The 18,484-nt window shown below is 38.0% G+C and overlaps 2 protein-coding genes across 16 annotated transcripts; both read right to left on the minus strand.

Annotated features, from left to right (window-relative positions):
* Positions 1 to 68: 68 nt before the first annotated feature.
* On the minus strand, positions 69 to 5,527 carry LOC119262235. The gene is made up of 6 exons (XM_037533360.1): positions 5,390 to 5,527; positions 3,160 to 3,217; positions 1,579 to 1,782; positions 1,297 to 1,490; positions 1,160 to 1,187; positions 69 to 1,029 (listed from the first exon to the last, which is right to left on the minus strand). The coding sequence occupies exons 2-6, from the start codon at positions 3,170 to 3,172 to the stop codon at positions 866 to 868; spliced, it is 603 nt and encodes a 200-aa protein (XP_037389257.1). The 5' UTR covers positions 3,173 to 3,217; positions 5,390 to 5,527; the 3' UTR covers positions 69 to 865.
* Positions 5,528 to 6,705: 1,178 nt separating this feature from the next.
* Positions 6,706 to 18,410, minus strand: LOC108416447. 15 transcript variants are annotated; one of them, XR_005129500.1, is made up of 20 exons: positions 18,333 to 18,410; positions 17,822 to 18,043; positions 17,529 to 17,719; positions 17,374 to 17,401; positions 15,915 to 16,136; positions 15,622 to 15,812; positions 15,467 to 15,494; positions 15,112 to 15,225; positions 13,433 to 13,530; positions 13,299 to 13,322; positions 13,192 to 13,216; positions 12,855 to 13,076; positions 12,462 to 12,655; positions 11,639 to 11,698; positions 11,488 to 11,553; positions 11,307 to 11,325; positions 9,777 to 10,007; positions 9,395 to 9,593; positions 8,600 to 9,133; positions 6,706 to 8,500 (listed from the first exon to the last, which is right to left on the minus strand). XR_005129500.1 is itself a non-coding variant. In XM_037533350.1 (20 exons), the coding sequence occupies exons 1-19, from the start codon at positions 18,343 to 18,345 to the stop codon at positions 9,110 to 9,112; spliced, it is 2,160 nt and encodes a 719-aa protein (XP_037389247.1). In that variant the 5' UTR covers positions 18,346 to 18,410; the 3' UTR covers positions 6,706 to 8,117; positions 9,071 to 9,109. The 15 variants fall into 15 exon arrangements, 13 of the variants coding, with proteins under 13 accessions (XP_037389247.1, XP_037389245.1, XP_037389244.1 ...); XR_005129501.1 differs by having other exon boundaries at positions 6,706 to 8,117; positions 8,307 to 9,133; XM_037533350.1 differs by having other exon boundaries at positions 6,706 to 8,117; positions 9,071 to 9,133; positions 9,406 to 9,593.
* Between the last annotated feature and the right edge of the window lie 74 nt (positions 18,411 to 18,484).

An 18,484-nucleotide genomic window follows, 5' to 3' on the forward strand; every position in this document is an offset into this window, starting at 1 on the left:
ACGTAAGGGGCGGCTAGAAGAAAATAAAGGTAATCATTTAAAACAGAGAACTATAAGCAACTTTAATATAGCTTTACTCTGATTTTAATCATTTTCCATGACATATTGAACTTTTTGCTGTTACCTGTCGTTAATGTAGGCTAAAAAACCAAAGATATGAAATTGGAACACTTATTTTTCTTATATTGAACCAAATAAATAAACATTACATCACTAGGGCCAATTTAGCATGTCCTAACCTTACTTAACCTTATTTAGACCAGACATTGTTATAAACTCAGTAAAGTTAAAACAGCTAAAGAAATCATAACATTACAACATGTGCAATGAAGTAGAATCAAAGCAGAAGAAATACTGAACACTAAATGTAGTTCATTATTGGTGGAGAAGCTTTTGTTTGCAATGACAGACATTCAAGATGTTTCTGGTAAGAAAACCATGTTTACCAGGGGTGCCAATATTTGTGGAGGACACTGTATTAAGTAAAAATAACCACACAATATCTCAAAATAAGATATTATCCATTATTAGGAGTTACTAAGTCGGAGTGTTAGTTTTATGGCATAGCATTGATAATACAACCTCTTGTTTTCCACCTTGTGCTTAAAAATCATAACCTCAACATTATTTGGAGCGGTTTTGAAATTTTGCATGGTTGCACGAATTTAGCTGAAGTTTTTGTGGAAACATGATGTAACTTTTCCAAGCCCTAGGTGATTGGCAAGGAATGATCTTTCAGGAAAGGGGTGCCCAATCGTGATCCCAGAGATCTACCACACTGCAGAGTTTAGCTCCAACTCTGATCTAACCAGAAATAAAGTTTTCTGGAAATTGCATCTGTAAACTCTTGTACTAACTGCTCCTTTTATGTTCTACAGCATAGATCTCTAAACCAATGCCCACAAGGGACACTGCAGCAACAGTCGCTACAGCATGACTCTGTATCTTCTCCTGCATTGCTCCTGCTGGACTGTAGCAGTGGCTGCCTTAAAGACTGCGATGAGGGTTGTGAACTCACAGTGCCATAATCTAAAATATTGAAACAGAACATCAGTAAGAATAATCACATTGCTTTTGATGTCTATTTATAACAGGAGTGATGGAATGTGAAAATGAGTATGAAGATGATACTGAGGAATGATTAAGTGGTTTGTGTTACCTCTGTGTGTTAAGGCTGATGCTGGTTTCTGAAATGAGAACGATTTGCTATAAAGTCTCGTTCATCATAGCCAAGGTGCACGTATAGGAACACAAAGGGTGAAACCACAGTAGTATGATAAAGATGGACTGCAATACCTGAAGTTTTAAATACTGTGTGATTTTCTCTAATGCCGTATCGTTCTTCCTGCACTGCAGCAGTCCACTGTCCTCATAGAACAGACAGTCCACTGTGAATGTGTTTCTTCTGGTCACGGCTCTGCTGCTGTCAGGTACAGTGCTGTCTGGGTCAAACGTATGGTGGAGCACCACTAGAACAGCAGGCTTAGTGGCTGTGGAAAGTGGTATAAATATATTAAATCAAGCAGTGAAGCGTGAATCAGTGTGAAGATTCTGAAGTTTGCTGTGTGAGGTAGTTACCCGATTTGTCATTGAGATTTTTCAGTGCTGCTTCAATGTCAGTTCCAGCTCGAGAAGCAACAGGGCAGAAAACCAGAATGACATCACACCCCTCCACTGTAGACACCTTCTGCAGGTTTGGTTGGTGTTTGTGGAGTTTTCTGATGAAGTCCTTGTCAGCGTTTATCGCCTTTCCAGTCACAATAGCGAAGAACTTCAGTCGTCCTGTGGAGGGTTTCAACTGTGTTAATGGTGACTTTGAACTAAATGTTCATTTACCTGCGCAGACTTTTCATAATGTGCCACTCAAGCACAGCAAAGCAGTTCAGCGAAAGCAAAGACATTCTGACCAACAAAAAAAAGAGAAGCAAAACAGCAATATAGTGGTGACACTCAATATTTAGATTTTGCATAAACTTTGAATACTAAGGTATGAAATCCAGTCAAATGCAAAAGTTTGGTCACACTTGATCAATAGACATTTTGTTGATTTGCTGAGTGAAAATATCTTAACACAGAACAGAAAACACACTTCCGCATATTTCAATACACAATTACTCTTTACATGCTGAATTTAACATATTGGAAACAGTGGCTTGTGCAAAAGTTATGGTACATTTTATGCTTTATGTTTTTATTTTTTCTCACAGAGTTTTTGTTCTCCTTAAAGGATGTGTTAACTTATTTTCACTTAGAAATCAGCAAAACATATCATTTGGTCAGGACTGTAAAAGCACTGAATAATATTTAGAAAAAAAATACCTGAATATTTATATACAGATTCATCAGTAACAAGATGACCTGAGATATTATATGACTTAAATAATATTATATTCATATACGATCCCTTAAACTAGAGTGACAGACATTTGCTCAGTTTATAACACTACTATGAATGTTTCCCAAGTAGCAGAACTTCTGATGCAGAAGCCTAATAATAATAATAATAATAATAATAATAATAATAATAATAATGAGTACCATACCATGTTCTGTGGAAGATTCTGATGCCCTCACCTGAGATGATCATTTTATTACTTTCATATTTCATATTCTCCATATGCATGCTGAGTTTATGCTTAAGTGATACCGAAGTACATGGTACTACGTGACAGTATGAGTTACAGAGTCATATCATAGGCAAATACGTGAATTTAGGGAGGCCAGCTTATCCTTACAGGCCTGTTCCCAGGTTAATATTCAAACCAAGCACTTCATGTGCAAATTAAATCGAATGGAAATCTCCTATATGACATATGGAGGAAATAGAACTGTGTTGAATAGTGCTGAATATGAATACATTCAGGTTGAACAGAAAGATGAAACACAGTTTGTTTAATTCCGTATCATGGAATAAAGTGTATTACATATTTACTCATCGTGCTATATTTGGATTAAATAATTATTTTCAAGTTCAAGAAAAACAGTATCTCAGTGTCACTAACTTTTCTAGATTTTTTTGTGAACATAAAACTAAATATTTCAATTTACCCAAGTCATTATGATGTTTGGGGTAATTGTAATAAGCCGTTTCCACGTGAACATGAATCTCTATATGCTACACCTAAATATACCTGAGTCATTAGCCATGTGTTTACTCACCAAAACGTTCCATAACCAACTTGTCTCACTCTTGCTTCCTTTTGTATGTTGCTGCTGTCTGTTAATGAAAACAGAAGCATGAAGCACCAACTGCTGTGTGGCTAACAGCAATAAGAAAATGATAAAATAGACCATGTTGCGTCAAAATTACAGATTCAAATAACAAATGAAAGTAGTGACCTAAAAGAAAAAAAGTAAAAAAAAAAGAAAAATCTCTGTGCTTAAAGGGCAAAGCTAAAAACCAGTATCGAGTGGCCATGACCTCCAATCCCTCAGTCGCCGCTGCATTAAAAACAATCATGCCTCTGTAATGAATAGATTGTCAAAGACTGATCTGAGATGGAATCATGCAAAGAGGAAATGGTTGGTGTGGTTTGATGAGTCCACCTCTCAAATTGTATTTACAAATAACAGACGATGTGTTCTACAGGCCAAAGATATACTGTTACCAGTGCAAAGTTCAAAAGCCTGCATCTGTTGTGGTAGCGGGTGTATTACTGCAAATGGCATGGGTAACTTACACATCTGTGAAGTCTTTTTTTAATACCTGGGCCAGTATTCCTTGGCCACACCACCACACCCCTCTTATATGAGGGCATAAATTTTCCTTTTTTGCTACATTATTAATGTCACAACTGTTTATTGATCATTTATCCATAGTCATACAGAAATAAGGCCACCCAACCACCTACCCTCTACCCACAGTCTCTCTCCCTCCCATTACACCCCCTGATGTGATGAAGTGTTACATCAAGCGAGAATGGAAAAAAATCAACAGTTGGTTTGCACAGTTCCCAAACAATTACAATGAAAACAAAGCTTTTTCTACCTTTTCAAGTGAATGCAAGTAAAAAAAAAAGACTGGCAAATCACTGCTGTCTGTTTTTATGTGCATTTTTCCTACTGTCCCATTTCATTTAAATTGGGTTTATAATTGTTTACCTTGCTTACTGAATTAATAAATTCATCTTAGTATTCCTTAACCTTAAACCTGGCCCTAACCCTAACCTTAACCTAAAACCTAACCCTGTCCTAAACGTAACCTGCGTCCTAATCCGAACCCTGACATTGATGTTGTTAAGTTTCACCAGATAGTTAGTTTGTTAATAATTTGAATATCTACAGGTAATCGATCTCTGTCATCACCACCACACTGGAGAGTCAAAAGTGTTACAGCACAAAGATCATTATAAAATGTAAGAGTCACTGTAGACTGATCATTTAGTTATTAATGGCAGAGACGGAGAGATAAGAAGAGATTTCGAGACTCTGTCTACACAGGCAGCTCTTTCAAGCTATTCAGGCTTAGACTTGCTGAATGTTTTCCCACGTGTTAGTGTCCTCAACATAAAACACCAACGTCAGCAGGTATCGCAGTCACCGAAGGCCTGGTAGAACAGGTCTTTGGTTTGTATCTGTCTATTTATGGATAGGAGGAGCAGGTTCCTCATGGGAAAAATGTGCATCTTGCAGGGCCAGAACTCACAACTTGCTTTCACTTTAGTTAATTCTCTCCCAGTTTTAAATGATTAGCGCTACAATGCAGCTAATTTGTTTAGGTTGCAAATTTTCTTCTTTCTTTTTTTTTTAATTTTTATTCTGCTTTTTCTCAGAAAGGGACCTTTCATAGTGTTGAGTTGTGGAAGGATGGACAAAAACACCTGTGGATTTTTTCAGAGCCAAAGCAAGACTAAAGCTTGATTTTCTCCACTCTCTCGAAGATGAAAGCTTCAAGTACCAGTTATCTAATGACAGTTCTGATGGTTCTCCAGGTCTTATACTTTTGTTAGGAGTCCCATTTTCTCTTTATCTTTTCATTTTTTTAACTCGTTTTAGAAACTCCTTTTTTCCCACTTATGGCTTTTTCACAGGTAATGAAATAAAGTGAAGGGTGGTCATATTTTTGAATGAAGCTCAACCACACCAAACATAAGGATCAGGAGAATGAAAGGCCGGTGTCAACAGAACTGATGTATTGCTCATCTTATGGTACTGTACAATCTTTCCTGGCATCATATTCTGAGTTAAGCGTTTTGTTTTGTGTGATTATAGAAGAATATATGTCAGTACAAACGCAGTATAAAACTATTATTGTTAGCATTCTTGCTTACTAGTGAAAAAAAAACAAACTGCAACAGTTAAAGAAACAGTGACTTGAAAGTTTTCTCTGGATGATCAGGAAGAGGATAAAATTGACACGTTGAAAGAAGAAGAAAGACTGAGAACTCACGTCAGTTGTGTAGACAGACACCTTTACTGGAGTTACTAGACACGTTTTAGAAGCTAAAAGCAGTGACGCAGTAGTGCTTTACCAGAACAGACACCTGCTCTGCTGGTCCTCAGATAAACATACAAACAAGTCTTTCACTTTCCCCATGATGTGTGGGAAGGGCCATATTACTCTTTCACTTTCTAAATGAGGAAGACTTTTGACACATCACATCCTGTCCACTCCCACTTCCTACTGACTTCATATCAGAGGCAAAGCAACTCAGTCTTGAACTGTTGCACAGTGTATCGAAACAACTCTGTACCAACTTTAATTCTTTAGAAAGACAGAGCCCAGGAAGACATGTGTGTGCTACAGTAGCAAAAAAACATGGAATACATGTATTTAAATAGACCAATAATATGTTGATGCTTTATTCTGCCTGAATCCCAGGCTCAGTGAACCATTGTCCAGATATGTTCAGAAGACATGGCATACATAGCCTGAGACTATAAGATTTACTTTATATTAACATTTTATAGTAAATTAGTTTGGGTTAGTTTATGTTTATGAACAGAGAACTACACATCAATACAGTAAAGGAAAACGTCTTTGTGATCTTGCGTTTAAAGCAAGTTTTGATTCAACTTGTAATTAATTTACAAAGTAATCTTAAACTGAAACTTTGCTTGTGTGTAAAAAGTGATTTCAGAGCCACTCGGTTCTCCCTGATGGAAACTGTTTACCTTCAGTGTTTTGTGCTTCTGATCATTTTAATAGACGTCAGCGTCACTAATTAATGACGTTCTATTAAAAGACTGGTTTACCAAGAGAGACGCTGGAGGACTTTCACCTGAAATGAGTTCATGAAGCCAGTCTTGTTATAAAAATGATAACAGGACATCAGAGCCAGAATTACTCTTTTAGTACTTTTACTTTATACTTAAGTACATTTGAAGGTAAATACCTTTGTACTTTTACTGAAGTTGAGGTCTAGAGTAAGGACTTCTACTTTTACTGGAGTAGTATTTTACCTCGGCTATCTCTACTTTAACTCAAGTACATGGTTTGTGTACTTGGTCCACCTCGGCAAACAGCTGTGCACCAAAAGAGAGTGTCTTCAGCACAGCACAGTTCACACGTTTGGAATCAGTTTAATTCCAGATAGATTTACTAATGTTGATTCAATTTGAGTTTACAAAATTCATGCCTTTAAACCCTAAGCCTGAAAGCAGCTGCTGGGTGGATATTTACATGTTTGGCTGTAACTGCAGATTTACAGTCATCAAGTGAACAATGCACTCTGATTCAGTACAAACTCACTTTTTCAACAATGGTCATTATTGAAAACGAATATTTAATTCTGAATATGAAAGCAGCATAAGACACATGGAGCATTACACTGTTAGAAACAAAGACACCATGCAGGTACATGATTCGTTCATCAAGGTACAAACAATGTAAGTGCACCCTCAAAGGTGCAACAGCGGTTTTAACACAGGGTGTGTGGAGTCAGCACAACTTAGAGAATATCATTTCAACAGATTCTGGTACAGTTATGTTCCCTGACTAAAGGTACTAAGATGTACCCCTGAGGGTACCACCACAGTGACAAAAAGGGTGCTGCCCCAGTGACAGTGTCATACCTTTTTTTCTGAGAGTGTACAGTGCAGTTCATAAAAGCGTGGCATACACGCAGTTAGACGACAACACAGATTGCAAACAATACCACATACATCGTTTCTAGTTTGGATTTGACATGCACAGTGAAGAAGATCCCTGTAGATCAGCATTGTGTTTCCCAAGACGGATTACTCAGACAGCATTTTGATAATGAGAATCCTTGCTTTGTGGATGCCAAGCAGTATCTACATACATGCAATGTGGAAAGAGAAACCTAATAAGTGTGTCTTTTACAGTAGTTCTACTGAGTTAACAGTAATGTATTACTTCTTATTAGGCCACCAAGTGAAGCTCAGCATAAAGTAGCATTTATAATCAGACGAAAGGCACTCAATGAACGAAACACAAACAAATAAACAAAAGTGAATGATGAAACTACCATGACTGGTGATCATCGACAACTACCCTTCATAAGCTTTTGAACCACGTTAGAAGATTAGCTTAAATCTACGTGATTATGTAAATTCCGTTATATGAAATACAGCTATACCCTGTGTAGCAAATGTGGAAGAAAAAACATGTCAAATATCACAGCAGCATCACTACCACTATCTAATGAACTCGCTTTCTCTAAACAGTTCAAAACAGCTCCATAAAAGGGCTGAAGTTATGGTATTGTTACTTACTTCCATGCTATATTGTGTAAATTGCTCCTTCAAAATAAAAGGGTTAAGTTGAACATCAGAGACAAACCCCCCCTTTAACTCTCACTTTATGTCAGACAAGAGCAATGTGTGTGAGCAATGGAGGTGCCCCCAGGATTTATAGTCTGGGGCCAATGTTCACCTTGATGTGGCTTTGTTAAGAGGCATTATGAAAATGAATCCGTTCATAATAATCAATACTAAGTAAAACGTATATTAACAGAACACAAATAAGCTTGAACAGAGCCCATAGTTCATATTATGTTAGCTCAACAAAATCTATGTTCACTTTGTATGTGCAGTTTTCTGGGTTGATCAACACATTTCTGGATGATCTTCATGGTCTACCAGCTGATCCAGGCTCCTCATGTCCTCCTCCTGTGGGTTCCCACTCCATCCTCCTCTCTTCCTGTGACACCCCCCTTTAGGCAGAGTTAGAAAACACAACTAAAATGCATTTCATTTACTTTTTTTCCCTTTGTTTGTACTTGTGCTTTTACAATAGGTCCATGTTCAAGAATGAAGATGTGTGCTGCATCTCTAACTGCCAGTCACTGTGTGAAGTGTAACGGAAGAGTATAAGATGTAGGGAAATCAGTGTGGTGTAATACCTTAGTTCTCAACCATTTCAAAACCCTAATGAAAGCCTCTGAATTCTCTGGGCATTCCAGTCTACCCCTGTCTTCAAGAAACCAACAGTCCACTGTGACTCCATCCTCTCTGGTTACAGACCTGCTGCTGTCTCTTATTGTTTTCTCTGGATCCGAAAGTTTATGAAGCACCACTAGAATTGCAGGCTTGCTGGCTGTTTAAAGGGATTTGTTTTATTTAAATTTATGAAACCAGTATTATAAGAACTTAAGCTTCATCGTATTCAGTCTGTATTCCTTTGAATGGTATTTACCGCCAATTCTTCACAGAACGGCCTCATTATCAACAGCTGGACTGACAGAACAAAACTCCAGAATGACATCACACTCCTCTACTGAAGACGCCTCCTGCAGTGCTGGTAAGTCTTTTTTGAGTATTCTCAGAAATTCTAACCGAGTATTCAGTGTGTTTCCATTTGTAATACAGAAATATTTAAGAGAACCTGAAAAATAGGAAAGATGGACTCAGCTCCTCCCACAGTACTGTTGCCTTTAGCTTAAAATATCTTGTTAATTTTGTGGATTTAAGCCTTAATGATTCAAACACACACATTAGCTTCTTTTTGTGAGCTGTATTAAATCTTTTCAGGGCAGTGGTGTAGATGGAAATTTGTTTTTGGTAAGTGTTCATTTTAAGATGTTATGAATCCTCATGTTAATGCCAAAATATAAAAAATAGTAATAATCGGGTTTTGCAGAAAACAAAGAAATTCTTTCATACTCACTAGATGCTTCATTTTCATGAATACTTTTCAGATAACTTTTCAGATCATAACTTGGTTATGATCCTATAATACACACACACACACACACACACACACAGAATGTAAGTATGTTGCAATGAGCAGCAGAAGAATCTACAATAGTACTGACACCTGAAGGCTTTTTGGATGAATGAATGTATGAATACATCTATACAAATGTACAAAACAATTTTGATCTGTTGTTCCTCTAAAATGGAACAAAATACAACCACATGATTAAAATCACGGAAATGTTTTTTTCAGATTGAACGCTAAACAGACCCAATTCCCCACAGTTACAGTCACCTCAGTATCACCTCGATCCACTCTGAAACTCTTCTGAGAGCCTCATCATTCCTCCTACAGTGCAGCAGTCCTTTATCCTCATGGAACAGACAGTCCACTGTCAGTGTTTTCTCTCTGTTTACTGATCTGCTGCTGTCTGGAACAATGACCTCTGGGTCAAATGTGTGATGGAGCACCACCAGAACAGCAGACTTAGAACCTGTAAAACATGATTCAAAGACATTTTAGGGACTGTCAACGGATTTCAATTCATTTTCAATTTTAATGTCAAGTTTTTTGTAAAGTATATTGGCTTAAATATTTAAATATGCAAAAATTAGCAAAAAATATTTCAGTGATTTCAATGCATTTCCAACGTATCATGTATCAGTCTGTGCATTACCGGATACATCATTAAGTTGCTGCAGTGCGTTTTTAGTGTCAATACCAGCCGCTGATACAACAGGACAGAAAGCCAGAATGACATCACACTTCTCCACTGTAGGAACCTCCTGCAGTTCTGCTCTTCGTTTGCGGAGAATTCTCACAAACTCATTATGAGATCCCAGAGTGTTCCCAGTAACACAAGTGAAAAAATTAAGCTTTCCAAGACAGAGTTTGACCTGTGGCAGATCTGGAAAAATATCATACATTGGTATGAACATTTAAAAAAACAAACAATGACTGTATTCTACTCTGGAAAAGCTCTCAGAGAAACAACAAAGAAGTGTGAGGGACTAAATTTCTCCAAACAAATAATAAGTTTTAATAAGTTTTAGGTTGTATGGCTGCTGTGTTTAAAACAATCGAGTGCATATGTGGCAGTGTGATGTTGTTACACTAGATTATTCAATTAAGGGATTTTATTTTGAAATCAGCAAGGGCTTTTAATTGTTGGAGCAATTCATTGAGGAGAGAAAGGGGGACTATGAAATGTAAAATTCTATCTGTAAAACTCTTAGTTCTAATTATTTTATAGTTTCTTTTGGCTACTGCAAATAATCTAGCTTGAGAAATATATAAAAGAGTACTTTGATTTACTAGAGCAAGATCAATATGGGCGGAGTTTTAGCAGCCTTTACTTGAGTGGAGCACGAAAGAAAGCTGTAGCCCCACCTTTCGTCCTCTTTGGAAAACGCCACTGTGCGAGAAGGTATGTGCTGGCGCAGCTCCGTTATTTTAAGTTAACACACTTTGTATTTTCCAGTTTTTGACCTAAAACGAGTTAATTCAGTCACAAAAACATTATAGCACACACTGGTTAGGCCGTTGTGCAGTTAACACTCTGTTTTATGAGGTTTTGATACGTTTTTATTCGCTGTTGGCCACGAGTTCTGTTAAGGTGGAATGCTAATTACGAAGTAGGGATGCCAGTTGTTCACCGTATCTTTCTTCGTTTTCTTTTGCTTAATATGATCAGAATTAAACCGGCAGTGCAGGCATTTGTTTGTTTTTAAAGAAGAGCTGTAACTTTTATTTTTGCAATTTTAGGGTTTGTATAATCCGGGTAGTGTAGCAACTTTGTTGTAATCTGAGTGCACGGTGTTTAACAGGCGCAGCTGAGGGCACGAGAGAGAGAAACTAATGAAGCCTGTTTATTCGCCTTTTGTAAACTCTGTGCAGGTGGAGAAAATAAATGCTCCCTCATGTTAAGCTGGTGTGCTAATGTCATCACTTCCACAATGCATCATTAAAACCCTACACAACGCAGAAGTAATCCCGTTACACATACTCCTTTATACAACTCCATTTGATGCAGGACTACCACAGTGTACTAAACAAAAGAAACTCTAGACTGGTTTGGTGGACAGGGATTAAGCCTAAACATGGACTATATTTTGTCCATTCACAATCTTGTATAATCCAGGACTGTCTAAGAAAAAATGTTTCACTTCATTTACTGTATTTATTGTATCGCTTGGATATCACTGACCTTGACTTACTCCTGTTACCTGTGAGAAAAAAGAAAGAAAATTCTCTCACATTCACACACAACAGTATATTACAGAGCCCACAAATCCCATCAGAACAGATCAGCCAACAATTATCATTATTTGCGCTGTACACTGAATTACTGTCTGTTACTGAGATGAGAAAGGAGAAGAGGAACTTACAGAACTCGACCCCATGTTCTTCTGTGGTAAAGACAAAGGATTTGGTATCTCCGGATATCTCCAAAGCTGTACAGGTAAATTAAACAGCATGATTAATATATAGAAACACAGCAGTGTACAGTTATAACTGCTAAAGAGACCAAACTCTCACCATTCTAGTCATCTCAGAGAACCCCATCCAGTTGTCAAATGGATTAGTTGCTTCTGATGCCTGTTTAGGTTCCAAGAAGGAAAACATGAGCAATCTTTATAGAAATTCACACTGTTGTTTTCCAAAATCTCAATGATGTAGAAACTGAATGTCCACATTTCTAGAGAATTTACTTCATCTAATCTCGGTTGCGCATAGTCTGTACACTTGGTCTTGATTGTATCAGCTGCAGATTCCAGGAACGATGAATGATCTTCATATTGATGCAATACTGTGCTAAACTACATGACATACAAAGGCCAGAGGTAGACTCATTAACCATAATAAATCTTTAAGCAGCAGGCATGTGCACAATGATCTCTATGCCACACTATAAAAATGGTTCTTCAGGAGTTCCTTAGTAAAGGCAATGGTTCTAAATAGAACCATAAACACTTGAAGACCCATTTAAATGCATAGGCAGTTCTCTGTATGGTCAAAGATTCTTCTCTATGATGGAAAACCAGTTGTATATGGCTCTATAATGAAACTTTTTAAAGATGATTCTAAATAGCACCAAAAAGGGTTCTTCTACTGTTACAAGTCAAAGAACTCATTTTTAGAACTAAATAGAATTCTTTTGCTAAGAGTGTAGGGAGATGAGAAAGTGTTACTGAAATATTTTGATTAATTGCTCTACAGACCAAATTCCCTACAGTTATGCCCACTATAGGGAAACAGTATTTGTAGGAATAGACACTGTTATCCAGACGATGTACCAAATCCATATACAATGCATAGTTAAGACAACATTCACATGATTTCACTGATGAAGCAAAGATACCTGAGTGTCAATCCACTCTGAAACTCTGCTGAGAGCCTCATCATTCCTCCTACAGTGCAGCAGTCCTTTATCCTCATAGAACAGACAGTCCACTGTCAGTGTTTTCTCTCTGTTTACTGATCTGCTGCTGTCTGGAACAATGAGCTCTGGGTCAAATGTGTGATGGAGCACCACCAGAACAACAGGCCTAGAACCTATAAAACATGATTCAAAGACATTTTAGGGACTTTCAATGGATGCCTGGACATTTTCAATTTTAATGTCAAGTTTTTTGTAAAGTATATTGGCTTAAATATTCAAATATGAAAAAATTTGCAAAAAAATATTTCAGTGATTTCAATGCATTTCCAACATCAAAACCAGCAGAGTAATGAGTATCAGTCTGTGCATTACCGGATACATCATTAAGTTGCTGCAGTGCGTTTTTAGTGTCAATACCAGCCGCTGATACAACAGGACAGAAAGCCAGAATGACATCACACTTCTCCACTGTAGGAACCTCCTGCAGTTCTGCTCTTCGTTTGCAGAGAATTCTCACAAATTCATTATGAGATCCCAGAGTGTTCCCAGTAACACAAGAGAAAATGTTTACAGGCTTGGTTTCTACAGGAGGTGCTGGAACAAGCAGAAGTACAGGGTATGACTGTATTCCATCCTGACAAAGCGTTCAGTGATCAAACACAGTCTTATTATATATCATATTATTTATGGTCAGGACTATAGAACTTACACTGACATGGCCTTTTATTTCTGCCCTGTAAAAATACAGAATATTTTAGCAATTTCTCCAAAGTCTCAATTTTTTAAAACTGAAGGCTGGAATAATGGAAAGCTTACCATGGATTTTGTTGGCTTTGATTCCTGCAAAGTGAAATTATATTATTATTACAATCAACACAAAATGCACTAAAGAGTCTTTTAGTTCTCATCTTTCTGAAACTAACCTGGTAGAAACATGGACCACGACTCACCTCAGGAGGAGCGTTATCATTTTGAGCGCACTTCTGTAACACAGTGAGGTCTGGGTTAGGTGTATGATAGAGCATCCCTGAAGCAGCAGGCCTAGTGGCTGAAGAAAGAGAAAGTTAAGAATTAATTTAGTGAATCAATAAACAATCAGACTCAGAGATCAGACAGTCCACTGTGAGTGTATTTCTTCTGTTTACAGATCTGCTGTCTGATACTCTGATGTTTGGGTCTGATGTGTAATGTAGCACAAAAAGCACAGCAAGTCTGGAGGCTATGGAAGGAGAGAGTTGAGAATGAGTTCAGTGGACTCAGTTAACTGACTCTGGATTTGGATTGACAAATAGCAGCTCACAAAACTAGGTGGTGTCTCCTGAGCTTCTCAACATGCAAAATGATTTATTCATGTAAAAAGAAAATAGTTACTTTGACAGTTCATTAAAAATAACAAAAATACACTCCTTGTAAACATTAACCTGCTTTGAGAAGAAATACATTCTCAGAAAGGTCAATGTTACAAATAAAGTACTGTACATGTTCCCTACTGTAAAATATAGCAGTGCTAACATTACATTAGAAACATACTCAAGAAAATGTACTCAACATGACAAGAAGGATAGTGCACAGTACAAAGAAAATGATGTGCCTCTTTTCCAAAAAACCCAAGTAGAGAAAGAGATCAATGGACTATTGCATGTAACAGACTGCAGTGGTGCACTATTGCCTGTATCAAGATTGTTTGACAAAAATCAGACCCAAATTTGGATTTTGTTTACATTTTTTTTTTTTTACTATCTCTACTTCTGCTCATTGAAGGGCATAGGACTCCATAAAGAAGACTCTGAAATCTGAATTCAAAACATATCGAAGAGTTAATGATTTTTCAATGCAACACTATAGACTTGTGATGATGGTCTTGGAGATTGTAACTTGCAGATATAGCCAATCACTGATGCTGTATGCTCTTCCAGGTTAACAGAATCACTGTCAGTGGCAGCTTCCCTAAACACATCCCATGCAGTCTGCTCAAAGCAAGTCCTGAAGAGCAGAAACAGCTGCTGCTGGACAGGTTTTCACCTGCTTCTGATCTAGTTTGGGGCATCTGACGAGTGCCCTGTATGCATTACAGCATTACAGATATGTGGTCCGAGTAGCCGAGGTGGTGTAGGCAGGTACACCCAGTACCCATTGGAAATGTTTGTGTAAACAAGATCCAGCGCATTCGCCCCTCTCATTGTCAAGTCCACGTGCTGATAGAATTTATGGAGCACTGACCTGAGATCTGTGTGATCAGTAATAAACTGTCTGGTTGCATGTTCTACATGTTCTACCAGTATGCAAAAGTCCCTCCACTGAAAAGAAGCCAAGACTTACTACCTTAGCTAACCTGAATGACAAGCATCCTGACCATTACCAAAACGTTGAATCTACTGTTCCTCGATAATGACTCTTCAGTCTCTAATGCCACTGTATTGTTTGTCATATTATATTTTTGGTAACAATTGTTGTCACACTACACCTGGTATAGTTGAGTCAAAGTTCTGGTAACAAACATTCTTAAGTCTAAATATGAAAAAGTGATGACAGAGTAATTTTCCTTCTTCTCATATCGAGTGGGTGTGGCTTACATAGAAATAAATATTTATTAGGAACTGTATTAATAATGAGTTGATGCATATGTTACCTGGCAGGTCATTTAGTATTTGCTCTGCTTCATCAATGTCATGCAGAACGCCATCACATTCCTCCTCTGTTCCAGTTTGATTAGCGCGATCTATGGATGCACAGGGATGCTCATCTGCTTTCAACACAGGGAAAGCTTTAAAAAATAGGTGCAGGACTCCTCCTAGTGGTCAAAGCTAAATTATGCCAGCCTATCACATGGGATCTGAAAGGGGTTCTTCATTCAAAGAACCTTCCTGGCACCTTTATTTTAATAGTGCATATAAACTGCATGAAACTTATAAAGCGCAGTCAAACAGAGCAGAGATACACAGTAATCTCACTGCTGTGATAGGATATAAAACACATTGACTCACGTTGAATTTCAGGCTTCTTTTTTTTTATCTGTGAGAAAATATGTAAAATATGTTTTTTAAAAAAAGTGTCACTCAATCAGTAAATCACTTCATTTGGAGCGCACACAGAGATTAAAGACATGCTTATAATGTTACCATAAATAACTCAGTAATACCTCAGACTGGATCCATTCTTTAGCTTTGGTCAGTGCTTCATCATTCTTTGTGCACTGCAGGAGATTCTCGTCGTTGGAGATCAGACAGTCCACTGTGAGGGTGCTCTCTCTTAAATATTCACTACTATCTGATATGCTGATGTCACCATCTACTGTGTAATGGAGCACCACTAGAAGAACAGGCTTGGTCGCTGTAAAATGTAAGCCATATACATGGATTTGATCAAAGTCCTCCAGCCCTGGTGGAAATGCTCACTAGGTGTATTAATCACAATACTTGTAGAAGTACTTACGTTCAGTGTGATGAAGCTCTAGCAAAGCACTTTCAATGGCAGTTTTGGCTTCAGAAAAACTTGGGGAAAAAAACAGAATGAAGTCACACTTTTCCACTGTAGGCACCTCCTTCAGCTTTGGACTCAGACCTTGAAGAAGTTCTATAAATTCACAAATGATTGGGGATCCAGCCACGAAGTAACGCATCACCTCCTCATCACCTCCACGTCCCTGCCAATTATCTGGAAAACAACAAAGGCTGTTCAGAAGCACAAAGACCTCAGCTTTTAATGAAGAAGAAGAACTAACGCTGTGGAAAGTTCAGAAACACTTCAAACTGAAATTCTGCGCATGAGGCTGTGAACTGAAATTACAAAACAAACCCACATCAGTGTTACTGGCCTCGAAAGACTGCATGATGAGGCATAACAAGCCTGGCGTTACACCAACTCAGCACACGAGTAAAATGGCGTTTTTAAAATGTAATGAGGCCCTAAATGTTAAGACACACAGCTGCGTTATAGCACTGACCTGCTCCGTCCATGGCCTTTCTGTGGTAAAAATCCCTCAGCTAACTAACGGTGTGAGGAGCTGCGGGTCCGATCTGCTGCTTTCACTTTCCATTTCAAGTAACTAGCCATACTGCAGTTTTCAGTACATCACGTGACCTGAAACTGCGCCCTGATTGGTGAGCTCGATACCGTCACTATGACTGGCCTGTTCTCACAGCGAGTAAGCTAAAGGCTAATTCCTCTGTGACTGGGTCTGCGGTCACAAGCAGCCAGTGGTGGACAGTAACTAAGTAAATGTAATTTCTTACTGTACTTACGTAGTTTTTTATTGTGTATCTGTACTCTACTTAAGTTTTTCCATTTTGGGCGACGTTTTACTTTCACTCCACTACATTTCAAAGTCAAATATCTGACTTTTTACTGCAGAACATTTTGAGAAATCTGTCGTTCCTTTTGGTTTTTGTGTGTATAAAAACGTAACATGTCAAAACCAAAGAAGTGCCAAGCAAGAACACCAATGATGGAACTAACCTAACCTGTAAATAGACCACAATATAGAAATATGTCCACATATGCAGTCGTGAATTCATACAAACACTTTATATTTACTTTATATTAACATTTTATAGTAAATTAGTTTTGGTTAGTTTATGTTTATGAACAGAGACCTACACATCAATACAGTAAAGGAAAACTTCTTTGTGATCTTGTGTTTAAAGCAAGTTTTGATTCAACTTGTAACTAATTTACAAAGTAATCTTAAACTGAAACTGTGCTTGTGTGTAAAAAGTGATTTCAGAGCCTATAACATGGGATCTGAAAGGGGTTCTTCATTCAAAGAACCTTCCTGGCACCTTTATTTTAATAGTGCATATAAACTGCATGAAACTTATAAAGCGCAGTCAAACAGAGCAGAGATACACAGTAATCTCACTGCTGTGATAGGATATAAAACACATTGACTCACGTTGAATTTCAGGCTTCTTTTTTTCTATCTGTGAGAAAATATGTAAAATATGTTTTTTAAAAAAAGTGTCACTCAATCAGTAAATCACTTCATTTGGAGCGCACACAGAGATTAAAGACATGCTTATAATGTTACCATAAATAACTCAGTAATACCTCAGACTGGATCCATTCTTTAGCTTTGGTCAGTGCTTCATTATTCTTTGTGCACTGCAGGAGATTCTCGTCGTTGGAGATCAGACAGTCCACTGTGAGGGTGCTCTCTCTTAAATATTCACTGCTATCTGATATGCTGATGTCACCATCTACTGTGTAATGGAGCACCACTAGAAGAACAGGCTTGGTCGCTGTAAAATGTAAGCCATATACATGGATTTGATCAAAGTCCTCCAGCCCTGGTGGAAATGCTCACTAGGTGTATTAATCACAATACTTGTAGAAGTACTTACGTTCAGTGTGATGAAGCTCTAGCAAAGCACTTTCAACGGCAGTTTTGGCTTCAGAAACACTTGGGGAAAAAAACAGAATGAAGTCACACTTTTCCACTGTAGGCACCTCCTTCAGCTTTGGACTTAGACCTTGAAGAAGTTCTATAAATTCATAAATGATTGGGGATCCAGCCACGAAGTAACGCATCACCTCCTCATCACCTCCACGTCCCTGCCAATTAGCTGGAAAACAACAAAGGCTGTTCAGAAGCACAAAGACCTCAGCTTTTAATGAAGAAGAAGAACTAACGCTGTGGAAAGTTCAGAAACACTTCAAACTGAAATTCTGCGCATGAGGCTGTGAACTGAAATTACAAAACAAACCCACATCAGTGTTACTGGCCTCGAAAGACTGCATGATGAGGCATAACAAGCCTGGCGTTACACCAACTCAGCACACGAGTAAAATGGCGTTTTTAAAATGTAATGAGGCCCTAAATGTTAAGACACACAGCTGCGTTATAGCACTGACCTGCTCCGTCCATGGCCTTTCTGTGGTAAAAATCCCTCAGCTAACTAACGGTGTGAGGAGCTGCGGGTCCAATCTGCTGCTTTCACTTTCCATTTCAAGTAACTAGCCATACTGCAGTTTTCAGTACATCACGTGACCTGAAACTGCGCCCT

The sequence above is a fragment of the Pygocentrus nattereri genome, chromosome 23, assembly GCF_015220715.1.
Source record: "Pygocentrus nattereri isolate fPygNat1 chromosome 23, fPygNat1.pri, whole genome shotgun sequence".
NCBI lineage: Eukaryota > Metazoa > Chordata > Actinopteri > Characiformes > Serrasalmidae > Pygocentrus > Pygocentrus nattereri.